The 18670-nt window shown below is 51.1% G+C and overlaps 4 protein-coding genes across 4 annotated transcripts; 1 reads left to right on the forward strand and 3 right to left on the reverse strand.

Annotated features, from left to right (window-relative positions):
- Positions 1-569: 569 nt before the first annotated feature.
- Positions 570-5084, forward strand: PV10_06901 (uncharacterized protein). Its single transcript, XM_016371750.1, has one exon. It carries the CDS (start codon positions 996-998, stop codon positions 3891-3893), a length of 2898 nt encoding a protein of 965 aa, XP_016221082.1. The 5' UTR covers positions 570-995; the 3' UTR covers positions 3894-5084.
- PV10_06902 (uncharacterized protein) lies at positions 4513-6344 on the reverse strand. Its single transcript, XM_016371751.1, has one exon. It carries the CDS (start codon positions 5734-5736, stop codon positions 5083-5085), a length of 654 nt encoding a protein of 217 aa, XP_016221083.1. The 5' UTR covers positions 5737-6344; the 3' UTR covers positions 4513-5082.
- A 2099-nt stretch (positions 6345-8443) lies between these two features.
- On the reverse strand, positions 8444-12207 carry PV10_06903 (uncharacterized protein). The gene has a single exon (XM_016371752.1). The coding sequence runs from the start codon at positions 11632-11634 to the stop codon at positions 8983-8985; it is 2652 nt and encodes an 883-aa protein (XP_016221084.1). The 5' UTR covers positions 11635-12207; the 3' UTR covers positions 8444-8982.
- Positions 12208-13094: 887 nt separating this feature from the next.
- PV10_06904 (uncharacterized protein) lies at positions 13095-18460 on the reverse strand. Its single transcript, XM_016371753.1, has one exon. The coding sequence runs from the start codon at positions 17928-17930 to the stop codon at positions 13428-13430; it is 4503 nt and encodes a 1500-aa protein (XP_016221085.1). The 5' UTR covers positions 17931-18460; the 3' UTR covers positions 13095-13427.
- Positions 18461-18670: the final 210 nt, after the last annotated feature.

Consider the following 18670-nt stretch of genomic DNA (forward strand, 5'->3'; position numbering starts at 1 on the left):
CGCCTGAAGATACCTGGAATGGTTACGGAGGTGCCCGGGGTGGGAGGCCAAATAACTCAGGATCCAATGAGAAATTTGGCATGTTGATCCCAGAATATCAGAGGAGCTTCTAGTCTGTCGTCGGTACTGTATGTTTTCCGTACAGTGAAATAGGTGGTGAGTACCGTGACATGCCCCTGGGCACCCTAGATCTCCTTGTCGTGGGGGCTACTATTGTTGCCTCAGGTAGGCATGCGCCTCCAGGTTCGTGCTTGAGTACCTAGGTACCTAGACACCCATGCATTGGCCCGTTGCATGTTACTTACCGTACCATTGGTCATTATTTCAATCTGCTCCATCAATCAGGTGCGTAGCAGCCCTTGATTTCTCCGATTTACGATTTTCGCGTTGTACGCGTTTGCCGGTTCCTGAATTCTCACACTCAAAACATTCACTCTGATTTGGCCGCCTCAATTGCCGCAGTCTGCATAACTGTTCATCCTGGTGGGGTTGGCCAGGGCTTAGGCTAACGTGCTGCATGCGTGTCTTGAATCTTGGTCGTGGAGATCTCGATAACTTCCTTGAAACGTCAGATTCACTGCTCTACCATAAGTCTTTTAGACACCTTTTCCCTCGTGTTTCCTTCTCTCCGTTTTCCCTAGATTCCACTCTTGTTAATACTACTGTCTTAATTCCACCTTGGTCTCATTCCACCTTCGTTGCCCTGGCCGTTACCTATCCTGCTACTTTCCTTGATTCACTACTGTTCATACCTGGCGTCATCCCTCACCCAACTGCTGTTGAGGCAGACTCACATCTACACCAAACAACTCCCTCTCTGGTAGAGGTCCTTACCTGTCGTTTCTACTTTCGCCATTGGATTTTTTACCTACTTCTACTTGTGCATCTCTCTTTATCCACAGCCTCGGTGGTTTCATCCACTTGGTCGTGGCTTCACTTGGCCCTGAACTCAAAGTGACATCACCCCTCCCTCTCTCCCTTGTCAAGCTTTGACCATGTCACAAAAAGGTCACTACAAGCGGTTCTCAAAAGAGGGTTTCGAGCCTCTCACCCATTCTACATCCAAGGACCTGCCAAATCCGAACGATGCCACCATCGATATTCCTCTGACCAAAGTCACTACCCACGGCAGCGCTACCGGTGCGCGTAGACACGACGCTTCATCAGCCATGCATTCAAATCCCAGCCGCGACACCAGTTCCGACCCTATGGACGAGAAACACCCCCACCGTCCTCCTTTCAATACAATGCCTTCTGGCCCAGGTGGTCGAAGAAAAAGACGTCAAGACAGAGATGAGGGAAACAGACGCAAGGACGAAGGAACCCTCAACGCCGTTGGGCGATTCTACAAAAAAGTCTACAATTTCTCCGTCATTACGCGTTACTTCATCTACGTCGCCCCAGTTGCCCTGGCCATTGCCATCCCCATGATCATTGGGGCCACTATCGCCCAAAACGCCACAATTGGTGGTGTTAGACTTGTCTGGTTCTTCGCCTGGATCGAGGTCGTCTGGGTTTCTCTCTGGGTGTCAAAAATTGTCGCACATTTCTTGCCTCGTGTCTTTCAGTTCCTCATTGGTGTTGTCAGCTCTGGCACCCGCAAGTACGCTCTGATTCTGGCCGCCCTAGAGATTCCTCTATCCCTAGTCGGGTGGGCTGTCACGTCGTTGGCCACCTTTACTCCCCTCATGACGCTGAACCCCGACAATCGAGCTGGGGACCAAGAGGGCCTTCAAAACTGGCAGTCTATTGTCCAGAATATTCTCTTTGCCTGCGTCTTCTCCACCCTGGTCTTGCTCGTCGAGAAAATCTTCATCCAGCTCCTGTCCATCAGCTACCACCGCAAACAGTTTGATGACAAGATCAAGGACTCGAAACGCAACATCTTCCTTGTCAGCTTGCTTTACGATGCCTCTCGACAAATGTTCCCGGCATATTGCCGAGAATTTGTTGAAGAGGACTATCTCATTAGCGACATCCTCGATCTTGGCGCTGCTTCAAGTCGGAATAGTTTGATGCCCGGCCATAAACGCTCCGGATCGGCAACTCCTATGAGGTTCTTCCAGAATGTCGCACGTGTGGGTGACAAGGTCACAGCCGCGTTCGGCAATGTCGCTCAGGAGATTACTGGGAAAAAGGTCTTCAACCCAACGGCGTCTCACTCGGTGGTTGTCCAAGCCTTGGAGAAGAAACGTTCCGCCGAAGCCCTTGGCCGACGTCTTTGGATGTCATTCGTCCTTGAAGGTAAAGACGCACTCACTTTGGAAGATTTTCAGGATGTCTTGGGCCCAGACCGTGATGATGATGCTCGCGAAGCCTTTGAAACCTTGGATGTGGATGGCAATGGAGATATCTCTCTCGAGGAGATGATGCTTCGAGTTACAGAGATTGGCCGCGAACGACAAGCTATCGCCAACAGCATGCACGACGTTGATCAGGCGATCAACGTGCTTGATAACCTGCTTTGCACTGTGGTATTCCTTGTCGTCATCTTCATCTTCGTTGCCTGGCTCAATGCCAACTTTACCACTACCTTGGCCACCGCTGGCACAGCACTCCTGTCAATGTCATTTATTTTCGCTGCTACTGCACAGGAAGTTTTGGGTTCTTGCATTTTTCTTTTCGTCAAGCACCCTTTCGATGTGGGCGACCGGGTTGATATCTCCGAGGTCCAGTATGTGGTGGAGAGGATGTCTCTGTTGTACACGGTCTTCCGAAGAGTCAAGGATCAAAAGAAGTCACAAGTCCCCAACATTGTCCTCAATTCAAACTGGATCGACAACGTCTCCCGAAGCAAAGCTATGCGAGAACGTATTGTCCTGTCCGTCAACTTTGACACTACGTTTGAAGACCTGGACCTTCTCAAGAAAGAAATGGTTGCTTTTGTCCGGGACAAGGAGAACTCACGTGACTTCCAACCTGATGTCGACTTGGAGGTTCTTGGCGTGACCGATATGACCAAGATGGACGTTCAGATTGAGATCCGACACAAGTCCAACTGGGCCAACGAAGCCGTTCGAGCTGCGCGTCGATCCAAGTTCATGTGTGCTTTGGTGACGGCTGTTCGGCGTGTTCCCATCTACGGCCCAGGAGCCGGTGGAGCCGGTGCTGGCGAAAAGTCCAACCCCACGTACTCGATTGCCATTACTGAAGACGTGGCCGAGACAAACCGACAAGTCTTTAAAGAGGAAAAGGACAAGGCAAGACTTGTGCCACATCTTCCTCAGAATCAAACCTTGTCTCCGGATGGTCCTTCAGCATCGAAAGATTATTTGAGCACGACTACGTCAGGGGCCGAAGGCCGAGAAGCCTCAGCAATCGACCACCTGGTCAGACGCAATGTTGCCGTGGATCCACAAGACGTCCAGGATGAGGAGCGTGACAACGAATTGAGCCGGCAGCGATCTGATAACGTGGACGAAGTTCGTGACATCCTGCGCCGCCAGTCGACTATGGGTCGTCGTCGAGCACAGAGGCACAGCGGACAAAGCGGGATCCATGTCGACAACGATCAAGGGGGTTCTCGCATGATTCCGACCATCGCAGAACCGTCACCTCCAGAACCAATTAGCCTAACAGGAGCACCACCACGCGTTAGTTATTTCGAAGATTCAGCACATCACCCAGAGCCGACAAGATCGCATCCATCGCAAGGCTGGACCAACGTTGCCCCTCTCAACTACCAGACCAGTCAACAATCGAGCCACCATCCAGGCTCGCCAGCGCCTTCGCAGTCCTCCGGTCCGGCTAGGTACGTACCTGGAAACGCGTTTTCGCAACAAGCATATCAGAACCCGGCGATGCAGCAGCAGTCCCGTGCCCCTGTACCGGGAATGTCTGAGATGAAACGAACTCTACAAGGGCCGAACCGATCACAGTCACCACCATCATGAAGTAATGAACATTCGATTTCATTCTACTCTCCCAGAGGGGGGGTAATTAATAGAGACGTCAATAACAGTTGAAATTATAGACGGAGTTACTTTCAGTAACCCTGATGTCCAATTCCAGGGCCAGGATCAGCATTGTTCAATTGCCCCACGTGGCTGGCGTTACATACAAGAATGATTGATTAGGGGGATTGGAGATGGATATGGGATAGGAGTTTATCCTGAGCTGTTACAAATTGAACCAGCCACGTCCCTTGATGATACAAATGGGTTACTGATTATCTACGATCCCATGTGTCACGAGCAAGCAGGGGTGGGAGGGAGCCAGAGATTGAAGAAGCTAGCTACTTAGTCTACGAGATTCGAAATTGAGTAGTTGCTGATAACCAAGCTGCTCGGCACATGCATGTCACGAGATTCATGCGCGAGGCATTCTCAAGGCGTTCTTCTGATTTCTCTTCCTTGCCTTATCCATGCGTACATGGTTGCATCCCTAGCTCCCCCTTCGTATCCGAAAGGGGTTGATCACTTGGTTTTACAGTAGAACTACACAGTAGATCAAAGTAGAAGAAGTAGTCATAGGAGCAGAAGCATTGGTATAAGAAGAAGAGGAGGAGGAGGAGGAGGAGGAGGTATTTATTGATTCCTGAGATCCATCACAGCCCCCTAAAAAGGTTTAAAGTAAGAGCCATGGGGCCCGAATATGATATTCCCTACAACATCCTCCCAACCTTGGGGTGCCCAAAGCCTGTCAGAACCTGATTTCTGACGGTCCAGTGGGCTGCAAGTGTTGTGGACGGAGGCTAAAAATACATGGAGTTGGAATTATACAGGAGATGCTTTGTAGACCCAACAGCCCAAGAAAAGAATAGACTGGAATAGAAGAAAAAGAACACGTCTGGTTGGTGGTACAGTGGTAGAAGTGGCGAAGTGGCGAGGGGTAGGAACTGCGTTCATGATGGACGCTATCCACATTGTATAGTCGAGAGGGGGGCTTTAATGTTGCAATAAGTTGTCTGTGTTGTGGTGGTGATGGTTTGCTCGTCATCAATTATCATCACGTCGTAGCTTTTGGTCTGTTTTGAGTCCTGAAGTGGTTCGAGGTCCTCTTGGCGGGGAAGAAGAAAGGTGATGGAAGGTGGTCATGGATGCTTTGAGTCGTTTGAGATATGGTAGTCATCAATTCAACTCATCAATACCTCACAAAGACACCCGCGACCAATCTGGAGCGGCCGGCAGATTTGTCGGACCGATCCTTCTTGCGATCGCTGCGTGAGTCCTGTGGCGGCTCGCTTGGACTTGCAGAACCACTGCTGCCCACCCTTGATGTAGATGAGGTCTGGTCTTGTCTTCTCGTCTGGTACGAGGACATGTTGTCCTGTCGACGATCGGGCTGTGTAGAACCCATGTCGGCGAAGCGTGTGTTTGAGCTGCTGCCTGTACGACCGGAGGCACGTGCTTTGCCCTTGGACCGACTGGTGTCGTGAGATAGGTCTCTTGGGGAAGTCGAGTGGCGTGAGGATAGGTTTGGAGACTGAGATGGATTCCACTGATATTGGGCGTTTGAAGGTTCGTTTTCAGAATGTTGGGCAAAGTCCAGGTCCTGGTCAAAGTTCGGATTCTGGTCGTCGTCTTCTTCCTCGTCGCTGGAGCGATAGGTCCAGGGTCCGGATCCGCTGGTGAGAAGAGTACGTCGTCGTCGTGGACGTCGTGGTTCCTTCCCTCGATAGGATCTTGGGTCTTGGTCTTGGTCTGGGGTCCCGGAGGTGGCTCCGTGATCAGAGCCTCGATATGAATTATGGCTGGTGTATGATGGAGATGTAGTATTAGGATCTCTATGTTCCATACCCAGAAGGAAAGTGAAAGGGAGTGTCTTGTAGTTCGGGTTGGAAGATGAAGATGATGAAACAAGGAAATGTGATGAGTACAAGAAAGGACTGGGATGGGGAAATTATATGTCTTTCTGAGTCATTGTCCGGAATGAAGAACCTGTGCTCTGAAATGAGGTCGTGCTGGAGAAAACTCAAAACATATAGATATGGAGAGTGTGTCCTTTTGGTCTGGTCCAGTAAAGCAGTGTCAGGATGTAAGAGCAAACCAATTAAGAGGGTGGGTAGTGGATATGCAAGGCGTTGCTAGGATGAGCCGAAGCATTCACAGGCTGCCGTCGTTGCTAGGATTAGACACGAGTGTGATTGCACGAGGAGAGAGGACCTTTTGATGGCTCGAGGCATGATTAGGTTGGGATGAGATATATAGACGGGGCCAAAATGCATGGCCTACATGCGGCAGAAGTGATGATCGGGCTTAGCCGCAGTGGCTTTGGGACGAGGGTTGACGGGGAGGGATAACGTCTTGAGCTTGAGGAGTCACGACGTCGAGGTGTGGGCCGCATTGAAGGGTGAGTAGATGGTTAGTATGACGCGGAGGGAAGGAGATGAGCAAGGTTGACGAGGGCAAGTGATAGGGTCCCGGAACGATAGTGTTACATCCACCGACCATGTCTGGTCTGGCAGTTTAACTCGCAGCGCTTTGACATGTCTGTCGAATCTTGGGTCGACGACAAAAGGTGTTTTTGGCTCGTGTCATAGTTTGTGAGGTTGTGTCATATCAACACTTGCCAAAGACGGTTGACCAACCTGGTGGAGGTGGATGGGATGTTGCTGTACAAGAAACAAGGCGATTGGCTGAGGCGGAAAATGGAACCTGGTTCAAGCGAGTGGGATGGAGTCATCTTGGAAAAAAGTTGTGGCTTATTTGACGCTGCTCCGGACGGCGTCCTAACTGTAGGAATAGTCAATTGCTTGTCGAAGATCCTTGGAATAGATGGTGCCTTGTCGGCCAGGCGGCCATCGGAAGGGTTCATTGATCGATCTCGTGGGCAACCAACGTCAAGTGCCGTGGAGCCTTGGTCTTAGCCCTATGCCTTACCGATGTGTTTAACTACATGTGGGAAGATATGGGCTGTCTACGGAGCATCGAACGCCCCCCGGATCCTCTAGCCGCTGGGGGTGAATTAGGGGAGTGGAAGAAAAAGGAAGGGGGCTGCCACGAGGGCCACGAGGTATCCGCATCTGCGCAGGGTAAGGGTAAGAGTAAGGGTATCTAGGTAAGGATAGGTGTGTTCGTGTCCCTAAGCCGCCTCAGGCACCACTCATGTGGCTTTCATTCTTACGAATTCTTTAGTTGCCAGGCTCGGTACAGACCGTAGAGCCAACAGGCTTCAGCGAATTGCCCCGGACCCGGGCTTTCGCGATTGCGACTCGCATGAGGCTTAGTGGAGATACTTTCACACCTTACTAAGTCTGGGCGAGGGATATTTTGATGCCTGCGATTTTATTTTCTCGGTGCCTGGCCTGGTCTGAATCTTGTGGCACCGTGTCAGATGACCACGATCAACATCAGGGCAAGGCTCCGACTTTTCACGCCTTGTAGTCTACACCGTTCCATTATTGATCGGGACCGTTTTCAGGCATCATCTTGTTGTCCTGGTTGTTCTGGTAGTTACTAACTCCCGTCAGTACTTGGTGATTGTGATCGTCGTTGACGCTCCACCATTCCACTACGGAGTATGTACCTACCAATATAGTGGAAACAGTATTATGTAAACAAGCTGTCTGCCTGGTTCTTCAGTTCGCCTAGCCACTTGGTTCCCAGGCATACACGCTGCTCCTGTCAATCGAGTCTAGACAATCGACTTTCTATTTACTTCTCAGGCTCCTTCGTACATAGACTCATGAAATTGCATTCTTTGAAACAACCTGGCATGGTCGGGAGCCTGATCTGCAGACTCCAGAGTCATCAAACACGGCCTCCCCGATTGGTACCCAGCCGTGCATGTCCTGCCCTTAACCACCTATGGTTTAGTTGAGCCATAAAGCCTATCGACAAATTCGACCACCAACATGGGGCCGAATTCTGCCTTGCCGAAAATAAGTCGCCTCAACTACTTCGTGGTCCTTTCCTGACATGGCCATTTTTCCTTTTTGAGTCCCTTTCGCCGGCGGCAAACAAACTCCCATAAGCTCGAATGGCTCGTATACCTGGACAGATCAAGAAGGGTACAGTACACACACTCCCGATGGTCACGCTGCCTCTTGACTCGGATCCGACCTGTTCTTGGGTATCTTGCTATCTGGGATGGATTGTTTCCATTTCTCTAGCGCGAGCTTCCCCCACTTCAAGTTCCCTGTTTCCCATCGTCCGTGGGACAAGGTACCGGTATCTCGCCTGCCCCCTTTGGCCTCGTGGTTCTGATACATTAGGATTTGTTGCCATGGAACCCAAACACCTTCCATCTCTGGGATGGTCTCGTCACGAGCACAATGACTGTTTCCAGTTGCGGTAGAGGTTTATTGAAGTAAATTTATTCCATCGCATCTGCGCCGCGTTAAACGTAGTTTAACGTAGTTTCTCCAAGGAGACCATTTGCTCGTGGTGATGTGTGTGACATCCTGCATCCTGTGCTAAAAATACCCAGGACTTTATTCAGACGACTTTTGGCTGCAAACACCCCACATCCAACAGCAAGGATGCAAATATCGGGTGGGAATGTCGATTATGTTGCTGTCCTATGTCGCCCATGTCCACTGTTGCCACCCTCGCTGTACCTTGACTTCTGACCGGTGTTCTCTAGCCTCCTGTCCAGGGAGACAAAGCGCGACGTTGAAAAGAGCCCTCCCAGTGTCTCTCTCGTCGTCCATACATGCACTCATCAATGACCATCCAATGTACCTTTAATGTACCTTTTAAGGACCGTATTTCTGTGCCTCGCTTCCCACCTGTTGCCATAAATATCTATCTCAATGGACTATGTAGGCCGTATTTATTAATAGTTTCGGCTCAAGGTCTTGCTTCCAACGGCGACAATGCTCCGCTTCCTTCACGAGATGGCATGCAACATCATGCTAAATACAGGCTGTGGCTAGATTACTCACTGATCAGTCTTCTGTGCACGTTTGACGACCTTGGTCACGAGAGACTTTTACTCCAGAAGGCAACTTCAAGGTCACGTCTATCTAGTAATCACTGTCCACATGTTCTGTACCGAGGGATTCAACCTTCTTCTACCCTTTCCGCGTCTATTCCAACATCAGAAGTTCTCCATAAAGGCCTTGCGGACGGTCCACATCCGCATTCGTTTGCCATAAATGTACATGGGTATTGTGCTCAACAGACAAGCCACCTGGATACCCCCGATCGCCAGGAATGTGTCCTTTGCTCCTTCGCTTTCCAACCAGTGAGCGAAGAAAAGACTGAATGCGAGGCCGTGAAAAATGTTCTTGCTGAAGTTCAAAGTCACGAGAGCCTCGCCAGCATAGTCTCTATAGCTGTCCACACAGAAAGTAATTGCCGTCGTGCTTCCGAGTGAGCATCCAAATGAGATGACGCCGAAGAAGACGGTGGGCACAATCCATTGGTCACGTTCCTCGGCAGACCATCCAAAACCCATCAGCCCAATCGCTGTCGAAATCGCGATCGGAATCCCCATCACCAGCCGATACTCTGGTTCATAGATTCCCCCATTCCGACGCGCCATCATTCGCACGAGAATGTCGCTTACTTTGCCTGCTATAGCTGTGCCAAGAATCCCGCCGACAAAGGGTGAAATATAGACGAGCCCACACTGAAGAGCCGAGAAGTTGTAAGTGTCTCGATTTCGGTACACGCTGGACACGGACTCAGACAGTACAATCAGCCATCCAACTGAGAGTGAGTAAACAAGTGCCGACCAAAGTACAGCCGGGTATGCAAAAAGCAAAAAAGGCCTCAATGCCACGAGAAACCAGTGTGCCCTCGACAGCCGTCCATTCCATGGCTTCAGCGTCTGAAGATATGTTTTTGGTGGTGATTCTCTCAGGTTTGTAGTGTAGCGAACAATCTTGGTCGCCTCGTTGGATTCGCCATTGAGAATATGATGATTTGGGGCGGAAGGCGTGCCAGCTGAATTCCGGACTGTACTATTAGTCGCTATACTATGAAGACTGGCCCCAGATTCACTAGGTTGCTCGTCTCGAGGAGCTTTGTCAGTCGACTTCGGCCGGCCGTGATGTCCAAGATAATCTTCGGATTTCTCAATGCCCAGGTAGTAAGGAGAATTAAGGTTATGAAGTTCAGGGAGAGATTCATTTTGATTGAAGGTTCCTGATCGTTCTGCCAGCTCAGCAAATGTAGTGTTCATAGGCATCGCAATTGTGGGCACACGCAGTTTGTCGTCACCAGCGCCATCCCACGGCGCTGTGTACGGCTGTGCTGAGTTCATAACAGATGTTATAGATGCCCTCGTGGGGGAATCATCACCAGCGCCAGATGGCGAATTGACGCAATTTAATTTGACGTTGTTGTCATTGGTCAGGGGCTGCTGGACGGTGAGGTCAGAAGTGCCATCGACAGAATGGTTTGATTGGACGGGCACTTGAGCCTCTGATGAGCCATTGAAGTGTATTGGCGGAGGTAGCCTGAGGCCAGTAGGCTTTGGTTGCTTTCGACCTCCGTGCTTGATAGCCCCAGTGGAAATGCTTGTCAAGGTCTCTTGCTGCTGGCGGATAGAGAGCTGCGAATCTTCCGTTGCACCATCAGTAGCAGGTGTGTGCGGCGGTGCATCTTGACGCAAATCGGACGACTGGGGTACAATTTCGCTGCTCAGAGGTGCCTGTGGTCGTGTGTCTGCGACCACACTGTCATTTTCCGCATGAGCTGGCCCGTCATGAAACCTGGCATGTACATCCTGTTTGTGCAACATGAACTGCCGGGAGCTTGAGTTTAGGTCAGCCATAGGAGCTTTCTCCGAGGAAGCCTTGATGCTATGTGTTCGTCCGCGGTCCGAGTGAAACAAGCCTGAAAAGCTTCTTGATGAAGCTGGACGGGGTGTCTTTGGCCGAGGTGTCCTGTCCCAGAAAGTCTCCGGAACAAATAGAAACAAAGCACATAGGCCAAATGCAGCGATAAAGGTGACGATCCAAAAGACCCAACGCCATCCCATGGCGTCTATGACGGCAGCACTGACAAGTGGAACGAGGTTCTTGCCACCAAGAAGTAATAGGGTGTAGATGCCAATGCGGAATGCACGCTCGTGGAGGAAGAAAATCTCAGCAATAGTTGCGGAGGGCAAGCATTCAACTGGGCTAACGGAAAACCCTTGAAAAACCCGTGCGGTGGCTAGCTGAGCATAGGAAGGGGCAAGAGCGCACCAGATGGAAGTCAGAATGAAAAGAAGTGCTGAAAATATGTAGACTGGTCTTTTGCCGTAGAGAATTGCTGTGGGAGAGAAGATGACGCCGCCAACTCCCATGCCCATCATATATAGCCCAGTCGTGAGTGCGACTCGCGAGTAGGATACGTCAAAAGTCGAGGCAACATCATCGAAGCCAGCAGCAAGGACAGGAGTCATTCCGCCGCCGAGCATGCAGTAGAATCCCAGTGACAATAAGGCGAAGTCTCTCCTCCACGCAGGCCAGTTGAGTGGATCATTGAGGCTGTCTTCGGGTTGAGGTTCAAGGATGACGGAGCCACTTCTGTTCTTCTTCTTTGATGTGAATGATGACCGCCTCGGTGTGTAAGGCTGAGGTGGCATGGAAGAATCTATGCGAGTGGGACTACTGTATTCGAGGCCAAGGGGTTCGTTCCGGCGTGGAGAAAGGAGAAGAACTGTTCCAGGGACTTCGACCGTCTCCCGGTCGTTGAGAACGCCAAAACTCCATTTTGGTATGGTCGAAGCGGCGTCTGCTTCGCTCTTGTCGTTCATGGTGCTGTAAGCTGGATCAATCGAGAGGAGCAAAGATGACGGTCACTTCAGAAGTAACCGCAAGAGCTGGTTCTATATGAAATTGTGAAGCCTTGACTGCATATTGACCACAGGCGACTTTAGAACAAAGCCGTAGGAGTCCGTTGATGCTGACTTTGACGAGAGTGATGCGAGCAGCTGAGGTAGTGTGTAGAAAACCAGGATGAGACGACGGTCAACGGGAGGGCGGGATTGATTGACCGCTGAGACGAGCAAAGGAGCAGGTTGTAGAGGAAGAATAGGAATGTGTAATAATGATAAACAAAGGAAGTCGGAGCAGATGGACGTGGAGATGAGGTGATGACTGCGGGTGGAGATGGAGAATTCAAGAGAGCCAAGATGAAGATGGAGATGGGACGTTAGCAGACTTTTGTGGAGATCGATGGGCAACTGCGAGTACAACTACGCAACTGCCAACTTCGCAACTCAGGCGCGGCTTAGGCAGGAAGGTGTGGAAGACAAGATCCTGACAAGCAAAAATTGACGCCCAAGAGCCTCTCCAGCCCAGCTGCTGTAGTTCTTCCAGAAGGCTCCCAAAGACCCAAGAGATTAATATCTCAGGGATTTACTTAGTGCATGGCGATGCATTGCCCCAGATAAAGAGAAAAGACACCACGACTCACTGCTGACTCTGGGTAATACCATGACTCACTCACGTTTCCCACATGGGATTCAGAAGCCCGCTCTCGATTTGAAGTAGAGTTCACGCAATCTGAGGTCAGATAGAGCAATACTGATTTTCGCCTGAATCAGCTGCTGCTTGACGCATGACAACGTCGTCCAGTCACGTTCCTTGTTCACGTTGGTCTACTGTTTTCTATGTGAGGTCCTTGCACCCTTCTCGACCGTCTTTCCCCAACCTAAGTATGCACGTCTCACACAGCCCAGGCCACTCGTTCGTGTTCCTCACCACATACTGAAAATAAGTGCGGTCTCGAATGTAATGTCATGGGATATTTGAATGATGAGCAAACCTGGGGAGATCACACATGACCATAGTCATGTGTGCAACTCTGGCACCTGGACACATCGAAGGCACGTCATGGTGCATGGCCGAAGTGCTTCCGAGAGAGCCGGTAGTCATGGGGTTCATTGCTATGGGAAGTGCTAGAACATCGGCTAGAACAGCTCGCCTAACAGTTAAAGCTCTCCGCCCACTAAGATTCTATTGCCTGCGAGTACCTTATCGCCGTCAGCCTGGGGAAGACGCCCTTAATTAATCCTCTTTATTATTGACCCCGGACGATCCATTAACTCCCTACGAGTACTTGTACTTGGTCTCTAGTATGCGTCTATTGCTTACACCTTAGGCGACCCAGTAAGGTACCTAGGTAGGTACTGTACCTAGGTGCCTCTCCATTGGCCCCTTACGCATATGCCTACTCGTATTCTACGCGTTGTATAAGACGCGTAGACATTGCCAACACATGTTCTCATTATCCTCAAATAGATACAAGCACAGTTCTTGCATTCATCAATCTATCAGATACAAGCTACCAAGTTCTTCCTGCTAGCTCCTGATTTCTTTCTTGCGTCGAGGAGTATCATCTTCCAGGTGTATAGTTATATACTTGCCGCCCTCACACAATTATCGTCATGCATCATCAAAGGTCATCGAGGTTTCCAAACGAGAACAGCGTAGCCATGCCTTGCTCATTCCACGCCAAGCCCCGGTCGCTTTCGATCTTTACCCTTCCAACGCAATGCCACGCCAAATGTCTGGTCCAGAATTTTAATCAGAGCCGCTACCTGTCTCATCCTCGTCTGGCCCCAAATAACCCCATACCGAGCGACGTTTCGTTCTCTTTGGCGCTCCCGTTGGCAACAATTTCCCACACCCGTGGCTTCCAATCGCCAATCACCCCTTTGCCTTCTTTGACCATCACGAGTCCTTGACCAACCTCCGCCACCTGACCAGGCCCTGTGCTGTTGATGCTACCGAACAGATATCTCAGTCGTTTATTTTTGAGTTTCTCCTTGAGAAGTCTGGCGCACAACACCCTCACCTCCTCGCTAACTTCGTCGACAATCGAGGTCATGACGTCTATCGTAAATTCGCAAATTGCCGTGGCTCGTTGTTGGTCCGACTTTGTGTTGAAAACAGACGCAGGTAACGCCAGAGCAGGTTGGGCTACCACATACGCCAATCGCACCAACAACTGAAATTGGTCGTTCTGAGCTTGTTTGATGTTTCCGCCCTCCCCAGCCTTGAGCAGTGCCTGTCTCTGCAAACATATCATCTGGAGCATATATTCAAGGCAGTCTAGCACGTAACTTGGGAGGCTGGTGCTCTCTGCCGGAGTTGCCATTGGGCTTGACGCCACATTCAGATAATGACTGCCGCTGGTAGCGGTCGGTGTGGCTGGTAGACCTGGTATGCCTGACGTGGCGCTCGAGGCCAAATGCGCTGCCATCGACTTGATTTGACCCGAAAACCGATCGAGAAGTTGGGCCATGAATCCAGCCATTGGTTTGGTCTCCGGGGTACAGACCTCAAAACATCGCTGAATGATCAAGTCCAACTGATGCGTGTCGCTCGGAAACACGGTCACCAGAGGACTGGCCACTTTGTTGTGGATTTTCGGTAGCGCTTCAAGGAAGTCGTTTTCAACCTTGTGCCGCACCTCGCCAGCAATCTCAGGCCCAACTGCGCGCAGGAGTTGCCCGAACGTCAACGCATCCCCAGACCCTGCGGTCTTGCCCCCAGAGACTTGGTCCAGAGCTTCGTACAAGCCTTTGGCCGTCTCCTCGCTGTCTTGCCCATCAGAATCCTTCACCGGAGATGTCAGTGAGAAGCGAAGCTGAACGAAAGCCTGAGAGAATTTGTTGAGAGAGCCGAAAAGATCTCGCAATTGCGATCCTTGGTTCGTAGATGACGACAAGAGCAAGGCGTCCAGCTTCTGCGAAATCCATTGTTTTGCTTGAGAAGGAAGCGTCGACGTCTGGCTGGCTGTCGCGCCAGTCAAAAGCCCCAAAAGAAGATCTCCCAGAGACTCTGTGGCTGACAAAAGCTTGGTCTCGCTGAGAATGCTCAGCGCCTGTCGCGGTTCCTGGTGCATGAATTCGTACCATTTCTGTCGGACTTTATAGTGCATCGGTTCGGTCGACATGTCCCTGGAACGTGATAAGACCTCCTTGACCACATTTTGAGCTGGCAAACATCTCTCAAAGCTTGTCTTGGCTATGCCCAAAATTTCTCGAAGCACCGAAAACGTCACACAGCAGCACCCAACCAGATAGCGTAGGAGCGTCGTGGCAAAAGTAGTCTCAGTGACCAGTACCATCCGAGCCACCCATTTTCTCATTAGAACTTCTCCTTGGGTCTTTCGACATAATTTCAATCGGCGCAGGAGATGGCAGAAAGCAAGCAAGGTGTCAAGATCGTCTGGCGACTTTTGTTGCTTTTCGATGCGGTCTGCTAGGACAGAAAACAGGCCAGTCATCGTTTGTTCTGTCATGTTTGGCTCAGACTGAAGGATCGCCTCGAAATCTTCAATGAAGGTGACGCCTGCTTGTTGTAGAGACTCAGCAATTCCATCACTATAAGGAGAGCACGCCGCAACTGCTCGTCCACGATCACCCCGGACCAGGTCATGCTGTAGAAGTTTGATTGACAGATCCTTGACTGGAAACGTGTTGCACAAATCCAGTAGTGCCAGAGTAAGGAGAGGCATGCTCGACTTGAGCGGTCGCCAGCTCATATAGATTTGGCAAATCCGAGCCTGGAGAATGTGGAGGGCACCAATGGCGGAAAATGAGTCGGCGTGGTGGTGGATAGTGGTCACAAGAGACGCCATTAAATTCTCATCCCGCGTGGACGTCAAGATACCGACCACATCCGCAAGGATCGCATGGTCTTCTATTAGTTCGAGCACATATCGTATGAAGCAAAACTGCTCGCAGTTGATCATGCGGAGGCTGGTGAGATTGGCGTCGGCATCTGCGCTTGGGAAACTTGACTCAACTGCGTCGACCACATACTTTCGCAGCCAGATAGACAAACCAGATCTCAATGTCCATGGGAAGAGCAAGAACATGGGTTCTGGGAGGCGATCACGATCTCGGTCCACGCTTCGGAAGGTAGCAAGAAGTCCGAGCTCCTGTCTCAAGAAATCCAGGCTGTTTTCGATCACGTTTTGTTCGTCTTCGCAATCAAATCCGGTGCGGCCAAGGACAGAATTGCGGAGGTTAATCACGTGATCCTCCAGCTTCTGTAATGGTATGTCAAGGAGGAGCTGTAAAGAGTCATTGGGTGTCGAGGGCTCAGCGGTCGCAGATGGCAAAATCGCAGCTGGCAAGGACACAGAGCCATGTCTAGGAAGACCTCGGACCATAAGCCATTGAGCATATTTGGCCACAGGGAATGTCTCCGATCTTGAGAGTTGGGCGACGAGATGTTTCAGAGAGGCCGTATCGACCGTCGTCTTGCCTTCTCGACAAGAAGAAAGGTAGTTGAGAATGAGATTATCCATCGCAAAGCCTGACCGCTGCCATTGTTTGACCAGCCGAGCAACGAGATAGATCCTCGCGGGGGAGGCTCGGAAACGTGTCGTTGCCCACTCGAGACAGGTAAGGACCAGAAGATCAGTCTGGGGGCAAGCTGAGCCCAGACGGTTGCAGAGGGTTGAGATATAGTAAGGAGGGCGTGCAGCGTCTAGAATCTCGACCACGGCAGGTCCTGGTGCACGTTGAGCCGAGATCTCCTGCTTGTTGTGACCCATTGAACGCAGATTGATGAAGTTCAACTGCTTGAGGAGAGTTTTCTCGCGTGCTGACTCAGAATCGAGACATGAATCAATCACGCCGATATATTGAGGCCATTTCTCCGGGAAAAAGAAATCCTTTGGCCGATCTAATAACAGTTGATGTAGAGCCCGGTAAACTTTGTGCTGGACCGAAGAGGCTGCAGAGTCTGTGGCTTTGCGGAGTTTCTCGTACTGGGTGATCATAGCCTCGGCGAGTCTTCGAGCCCTTCGGCGATAGGAGCCAATGTCCTGCTTATAAATGTGAACCATCATTATCCAAAAAGGAACATGCTTGGCTTCTGCCAGGTCGAAAGAGCGCACAATCCAGTCGAGGTAATGATCGCGGTCGAGTAGGCTTTCCAGGTAGAAGCGAGTGACGAGGCGCAAGGCGTAGTCGATGTTTGTGCGCCACTCAGGAAGATCAGTCTGCCCTAGCTGCTGTTCGACAAACTGTTCAACACTGACGGTCCACTCGCGTAACCACTTGGTCTCTGTCCCAATCGTGACGGCAGCAGAAGTGCCCTTTCGTTTGAGAGTTCGGATTTCGTTGGCGCAGACGCACTTGGCGAACCATATGGCCCGGCTGAGAGGAACAGCGCTTTGTAGGCAGAGGTCTAGTAAAATCTGACCTCTGATGCCCTGAGGAATAGTCCGACTGAGCCTCCTGAGCGGAATCTCGGCGTTGGCTAGGTCGGCAATCCAAGACTTGCGCTTGATTTCGGTCAGAGTGACCCTGGGGGGCGGCTTGAAGGTTGAAATGGAACTCATGAGGCCGTGCTGGTTTTTCTGGTCCAGGACCAATGAGAACAAGATAGACAAATTTTCCACCCCTCCCTTGTGCTTGAACGCATTGTAGATGGGGACACGTGCAGTGTTGAGTTCCTTTTCAGTGGGATTTGGTGCTTTGTCAAAGTAACCCTGTTTTACGGTGACATCGTTCATGACATCCTCCTGGTGCTTTCCAGTCCATGGAAAGAATCCAGCAGGCCGCTGCATGACTAGGTGAGGCGCTGAAGAGGGTTCCTTCATGGAATCAGGGGTGGTTGGTACAGGAATTTGGATGCGTGATCGATGAGTAGGTTTGGCATCATCCGACTTGCGGCTGGGAGTGTTGACCCAAGGCCTGGCGGGTAGATCTGGCAGATCATCATTCTCCGAATCATCCGATGTCTCGTCAGGACCGGCTCTGGTAATCTCTGTTTGGAAGTCGGCCATGGAGCCTAAGCGCAAGTTGGAGGATTGCGAGCTAATGGAGCCGTTGGCAGCAACCGCCACGTAGTTTGACATTGACGGAGCATCGTTAATTTCGAGATCGCCATCCACCTTGCGGCGCTTGAATGGCCTCGCATCTGCATCTTGCCGGCGATATATCTGGTGTCTTTGGTCTTGAGATGGGCCTGCACTTCGTGGGGTAGAAGATATGCTTGTCGTCCTACTGTGAGGCAACCGCGGTGGATCTGGTAGACGCTTCGACGGGGGAGGCCGCGGTTCGGCCGGAGGGTTCGAGGTCATGACCTGAACATTTTGGCAGAGGACGAGAGGGCTGGTGAGCTACACAAAGAGATGTGTAGATTGTGGTCTACAGAGGGCGTTGACCGCTTTTCGAGAGGAACCGGTAACTGCGGACGTCAAGGCAGCTGGGTCGCCGTTGGGGAGGGAAACAGCTGGGGAATGTCCCGGAGAAGAGCGTGAAAAGCCGTTGACAGGGATCGCGGATTATGAGCAGCCTCTGGTTATAGAGACAGAGTAAAATGCCGAAATTGGACAACAGAGAGGGTCGTTGAGTAACAGTTAAGACAACAGAAAGAATTAGAAGGTTGAATTTGAGATTGAGATAGGGTCAATGAACAACGGGTGGTCCAGGGTTCCGTGTGATGGACCTGAGAAACGCGGAATTGGCGATGGTGGCCAGTGGCCAGAGGCAGTGGTAGAGTTCGGGTAGGCTAGCAGCTGAGGGAGAAGATCGGGTAACAGTAGTAGACGAAGATAAAGACGTGGTGGCCACACTGGCACACTGGACATGATTGTGGAGGCCGGCGCCAGCCTGAAAGTCCGAGCCGGAAGGGTGCGCAGGGCAATGTGGAATTATGACCAGGTTATTCGTACCCAGGCGACCAGGGTTCCATGAACGCCAGAACTCCAGGTCGGCCATAGGTGCAGGTATGGTTACGGTTGTGGTTGTGGTTGTGGATCTTCGGGTCTCCTCAGTCTGGGACCCGGACACGGCATTTACACCCGCACCCACGGAGGGA

Source organism: Exophiala mesophila (genome assembly GCF_000836275.1).
Source record: "Exophiala mesophila strain CBS 40295 unplaced genomic scaffold supercont1.5, whole genome shotgun sequence".
Taxonomy (NCBI): Eukaryota; Fungi; Ascomycota; class Eurotiomycetes; order Chaetothyriales; family Herpotrichiellaceae; genus Exophiala; species Exophiala mesophila.